The sequence below is a fragment of the Diaphorina citri genome, unplaced genomic scaffold, assembly GCF_000475195.1.
Source record: "Diaphorina citri unplaced genomic scaffold, Diaci psyllid genome assembly version 1.1 scaffold1262, whole genome shotgun sequence".
Taxonomy (NCBI): Eukaryota; Metazoa; Arthropoda; class Insecta; order Hemiptera; family Psyllidae; genus Diaphorina; species Diaphorina citri.
Window position 1 is genome coordinate 29,414 of NW_007378691.1, and position 6,175 is coordinate 35,588.

The 6,175-nt window shown below is 40.3% G+C and overlaps 1 protein-coding gene across 1 annotated transcript in view; it reads right to left on the minus strand.

Moving 5' to 3' along the window:
* Window positions 1-4,559: 4,559 nt before the first annotated feature.
* Window positions 4,560-6,175, minus strand: part of LOC108253113 (NADPH--cytochrome P450 reductase-like) — an 8,380-nt gene continuing 6,764 nt past the window's right edge. The window contains exon 3 of the mRNA XM_026827854.1: window positions 4,560-4,745. Coding sequence (XP_026683655.1) covers window positions 4,575-4,745 — 171 coding nt within the window. The 3' untranslated portion in view covers window positions 4,560-4,574. The remainder of the gene's footprint in view (window positions 4,746-6,175) is intronic.

Genomic DNA, 6,175 nt, shown 5'->3' on the forward strand with positions numbered 1-6,175 from the left:
TTCTGAAAACGGAGGACACAAATGAACTTTTTTAGGGGGGAGTATTTTTTTTTTTTAAGAGGTTTGACAGAGGGAACTGTAACTGCTATGGTCTTATCGTCCCGAAATCGAAGAGAGAAGGAAGACAGCCTCCCTCTTTCACCTTCCCAAAAAAGGTTAAAATATTTGTTCCTATAAAGTTGTTTATTTATTTTCAGACTTTTGTGCCTAGGTTGGAAAGAGAATTTTTCTTCCAAACAAGTGCCTGAGCCTTGAATAGTGGGAAGGAAATAGTTATCAATTGGTCATAATTAGACTGAGGGGATATAAAGGGACTTTTCAGTCCATCCTAGCATCAGTTTAAACAAGGTAGGTAGGTATAAATTCTATTCTAAACAATAAAGTCTTCTTCTTCTTTTTCTTCGCCTTTTCCCGTGTTCAGACGGGGTCGGCGTTTTTCGTCAGCCTTTCAATCAGCCCTGGGGTGATTGCTTTGGGCTGACATTTGATTTTGGCTACAAAAATTTCAACAGTGGATGCCCTTCGCACTTAACCTTTGCCATTTCTTTAGCAAGGGAAATTCAGGCTGGTATACTCCCTGTTTAAAGTCTCCCAGCCAGACTAAGCTGGTCTACTCCCTGTGCCAGATAAATTCCAAGTATGTATTCTAAACAATAAAGTATAAGTGCCTAATAATTATGTTCCACGTGGATCAGTGGAACACTGCACCGCTACTGTTCCGTATCATTTGAGAAGAACAACACAACTTACATAACAAACATGCAATAGGTATTGTAATTTAAACTACAGAGATGGTACATAGGTATAGGCTCAGAATCAAGGGGGGGGGGAGAGCCCCTGGGGTCTTCCTAAAACAGGAACATGCTCTTAAATATAATGGGGGCTGTTGAGGGGAAAAAAAATCAAGAGAACGTTCCCACTTGTAGAAAACCGTGTCTCTGTAGACACGTGGGAACGGGCTCTAACTTTTTTTTTTTAAGAGGTTTGACAGAGGGAACTGTAACTGCTATGGTCTTATCGTCCCGAAATCGAAGAGAGAAGGAAGACAGGATCGATACGGTACGGAACACCGGAACAGTCAGATACGATTAGGTACAGTCAAGTATAGTCAGGTGCGGTACGGTACGGTATATTATTACCTATTTATTTCAACTCGTTAGTGGTTAGAATTTAAAGAAGACTGCACATACAAGATATTTCAAACAAAGAACAAAATTAGTGCCCAATGGAATCTCTAACATTCAACCCTGAAATTAACGAAATAATCTAATCGAGAGCATCAATAGATTCTATTTTAGTTGTGGAGATACTGAACGCTTCTTCCCAATGTTTGCGGATATCAAAAGAGGATTTACTTATTATATCACCGCGAAGCATCTCTGTCTGCACTGTAGACTTTAGTCTCTTTTACAGCCTATCTTAAAGTAGAAGGCAACTTCTTCCCAATGTTTGTGGATATCAAAAGAGGATTTACTTATTATATCACCGCGAAGCATCTCTGTTCTCTGTCTGCACTGTAGACTTTAGTCTCTTTTACAGCCTATCTTAAAGTGGAAGGCAGAAGGCATTCTCCAAGGCTTTACCTAGAGTCAATGCTCTTGACCATAATCTTCTGGGACGTATGGCAAATTTAACATTCATCTACAGATGAGACGTCACTGGCAGTAAAAACAAGGTACGTAATTACGTATATTCTATCCTATAGGTTTGCAAAGAGTATAAAAAAGGTATATTCTATTCTATTTATAGCTTTAGCAGAAGAGTCATAGAACCTAAGCTCTTTCCTCTTCTTCATTAGGTACTTGTATACTTTTTTTTAGGGAAAATTAATTACAATCTATCTTGTTTCTCTTCAATCCTCTCTCTCTCTCTCTCTCTCCACAGGAAAACTAATTGCCTCAGTTAAGGCCCACTTGTGAGTTTCATTACGATTTTTTCCGAATGACCTGTTCGACATACGACACGATTTTTTTCCCGAACGACACAAAATGTCCTTGTAGGCAATGTAATTTAATTGAGTGTCCACTACACACGATACAATTTTTTTTTCTGAACGACATGTGGGAACGGGTTTTTATGGTCGTCTCTCCGCTGACCATAACATGTGTATTGGGCCTGAGAGGCTCCAGGTCTCTCGGTGACCGTGTCTGACGGGCCTTAGAGATTGGATATCAGCGTCAAAGTGCGCCTGACGAGCCTTTTCACAACTGACGACTTTGCCCCTCGATAAGCCGAGGGGCAAAGGGGAGTGGACTTTATGCCGTATTCATACCCGCGATAATCTTTTATCACCGAACGGATAAACAATAAACTGAGTAAATAAAGTTGTTGAAACAACGAATCGAGTTCTCTGCGATTTTGCATTCAGCATTTCATGAGTGAGATTTTCTTTTTTATATATTTTTTAATGTAGATGTCTGATAGAGGAAACTGTAACTGCCAAGGTCTAATCATTCCGAAAGCAAAGAGACAAGAAGACAGGATACGATAAAACCAGCCGTTCCGAGAACGAACTTTAACTGTTTAGGATAAAATCAGCCCCGGACGGGAATCGGACCCGCGACCTAGTGCTTAGCTTAGGTGCAGTGGCAAACAGCCTTAAAGGATGGGTTAACCTTATACCAATCTACTCCTACACTAGACTCGTGGGTGTGATTTGTCTCGTAGCATGCCCATCCCGTAGTTCCCTCATCAGATGGGTGAGAGAAGAGATGTTGAAATATTTGCTATCGAAATAAGAGTGCATTTTTTTTCTCTCCGATGATGGGATTCGAGCCCGGGACCTTTTGCATGGCAAGCAAGCGAGTTACCACTGTGAATTGCAATCAACATTTTATACAGCGGAATACGGTAGTTATGACCGAGGACAGCTGATAATTCGATACTTGATTGATTCTGATGATGCTTTTGATTTATAGCTCATATGTACCCACGTGTTTTGTTGGACGCCGTGGTATACCTACATGTATATTTAGTGACAACGGCACTAACTTCCGTGGTGCTGCTTCATATCTTGTTGAAGTTCAGTCTTTCCTCCTTTAAGCGTTGATATTTTTTTCTTTTCAATAGTTTACTTGCGAAATAAGCCAGGCTTTAGTACGTCAAATGCACCACATCACACATGTTAAGCAACGTTGCCCGTAGTTGCTATCCGGATGGGTGACCATCTGGATTTTTGTACTGCTGTCTTTTCTCGGTCCCACTCGAGATATGGTTATAGAAAATTAGGAGTTGACTCATTCACTGAGTAGTCCATCGAAAAGAGTAGTTCTTTTTCACAACTCACTCACTCTCACATCTCTAGTTCCTATTGAAATCACACTTTTCTTTTAAAGATTGTACCTCGGTTTCGCATGACTTCAAGGCATTTTACATCCATGCCTATCCAAGAACGGAAGAGTTGGGTAAAAAAAAAAATTCCGTCCTGGCCAGGATTCGAACCCAGCACCTCCGGGTTGAGAGTCAGTGCTCTTGACCACTCGGCCACAGAGGTGAGCCTATTGAAATCATATACTTTTCTTTTAAAGATTGTACCTCGGTTTCGCATGACTTCAAGGCACATTCTTTTACATCCATGCCTATCCAAGAACGGAAGAGTTGGGTAAAAAAAAATTCCGCCCTGGCCAGGATTCGAACCCAGCACCTCCGGGTTGAGAGTCAGTGCTCTTGACCACTCGGCCACAGAGGTGAGCCTATTGAAATCATACCTGATCATTGTCATAGTAGCTTAGCTCCCTAGAGTTAGGTAATAGGTATATGTGTGTATAATGTACATATATCCAAGTGAAAATATGGACTCATATGGAGGAAAAGGAAAATTCTAGCAAACAAACATTGCGTGTGAGATTCATATGCATACAGGATGTCACAAACGACAGTATTGACTGTGACAAAATACAGGGTCATTCAAGTAAATCTTTAAAAACACCGGCAAATCTTGATTTATATAAACAAGAGTTTTGATGGGAGGGAACCAAGAAGATCTGTGGAAACTGGGAAAATCTTTTCAGCTAAATCCCTTTGGGGATGAGCTATTTTTTTTTTTTTTTTTTTTTTTTTTTTTTTTTTTTAAAAAAAGACAGAAGAGTTTTGATAGAGGGAACAGTAACTGTTGAGGTCTTATCGGCCAAAAGACAGGAGAAAAAGCCAGTAATTCCGAGAATGAACCTTATCGGTTTATTATTCGCCCCGAGCGGGAATAGAGCCCGCGACCTAGCGCTTAAAAGACAGACGTGCTATCCTCCTAGCTAACTAAGGTGGCTAGATGAGGTTCGTTCTCGGAACAACTGGATTCCTCCTATTCTGTACTTTTCTCTTCGATTCCGGGACGATAAAACCTCGGCTGTTACAGATCCCTCTATCAAACCTCTTCATTTCTTAAGCGCCCAACTAGTAGAAATAAAACTTAAAAAAAAAAAAATAGTAGAAAAAAAAATCTTTTCAAAAATAGTCCAGTCAAAAAGGCTCTTCACTTACCGCATAGTTTACCCCAGTCAAATCATTTAAGCGCCCAACTAGTAGAAATAAAACTTAAAAAAATAGTAGAAAAAAAAATCTTTTCAAAAATAGTCCAGTCAAAAAGGCTCTTCACTTACCGCATAGTTTACCCCAGTCAAATCAGCGTCCCCGTTCATCAGCCACTCGTAGAAGTCCATAGCATTGTCCGTCGGGTCACCCTCGCCATAGGTGGCCAAACAGAACACGGCCATCGAATTGGGAATGTCCTTCAAACTGACTAGCTCCTCCTGGAAAACAAAATCGGATAAAACATTATTATTATTATTATTATTGCCTATTTGTTTCAACTCGTTAGTGGTTAGAATTTAAAGTACACTGCACATACAAGATATTTCAAACAAAGAACAAAATTAGTGCCCAATGAAATCTCTACCATTCAACCCTGAAATTAACGAAATAATCTAATCGAAAGCATCAATGGATTCTATTTTAGTTGTGGAGATACTGAACGCTTCTTCCCAATGTTTGTGGATATCAAAATAGGATTTACTTATTATATCACCGCGAAGCATCTCTGTCTGCACTGTAGACTTTAGTCTCTTTTACAGCCTATCTTAAAGTAGAAGGCATTCTCCAAGGCTTTACCTAGAGTCAATGCTCTTGACCATAACCTTCTGGGACGTATGGCAAATTTAACATTCATCTACAGATGAGACGTCACTGGCAGTAAAAACAAGGTACGTATATTCTATTCTATAGGTTTGCAAAGAGTATAAAAAAGGTATATTCTATTCTATTTATAGCTTTAGCAGAAGAGTCATAGAACCTAAGCAAGGATAGAACTTTGATCTTTGTAACCTGTACACAAATATTCTATTGTAACCAGTGGCGTAGAGATGTACACAAACATACTATTGTAACCAGTGGCGTAGAGATGTACACAAACAGGAGGGCGTGGGTTCAATCCCAGCTGAGGTATGGAATTTGGGGTTGAGTGGATTGGAACACATCACATGCCTTCAGGCACACTCTATTTGTCAAAGGTCTAGGATTTCCTTGCTCTTGGGATCAATTTATTCGAAGAAACCATTTACTGATGAAAATTTGTAATGAAACAATAAGTTGGCCAGCCTAGTTAGCTTAGTTGGTACGTTGGTAGTGCGTTTGCCTTGTAAGCGCTAGGCCGCGGGTTTGATTCCCGTCCGGGGCGGATTTTATCCTGATGGGATAATGTTCGTTCTCGGAACGGCTGGCAGGAGGGCGTGGGTTCAATCCCAGCTGAGGTATGGAATTTGGGGTTGAGTGGATTGGAACACATCACATGCCTTCAGGCACACTCTATTTGTCAAAGGTCTAGGATTTCCTTGCTCTTGGGATCAATTTATTCGAAGAAACCATTTACTGATGAAAATTTGTAATGAAACAATAAGTTGGCCAGCCTAGTTAGCTTAGTTGGTACGTTGGTAGTGCGTTTGCCTTGTAAGCGCTAGGCCGCGGGTTTGATTCCCGTCCGGGGCGGATTTTATCCTGATGGGATAATGTTCGTTCTCGGAACGGCTGGCTTTCTCCTATCCTGTCTTCTTTCTCTCTTCGATTTCGGAACGATAAGACCATAGCAGTTACAGTTCCCTCTGTCAAACCTCTTAGGAAAAAAAATAATAAATAAATAAATAAAGAAGAAAAAGAAGAAAAGTAGACAGACAAGTCAAGTTTACAA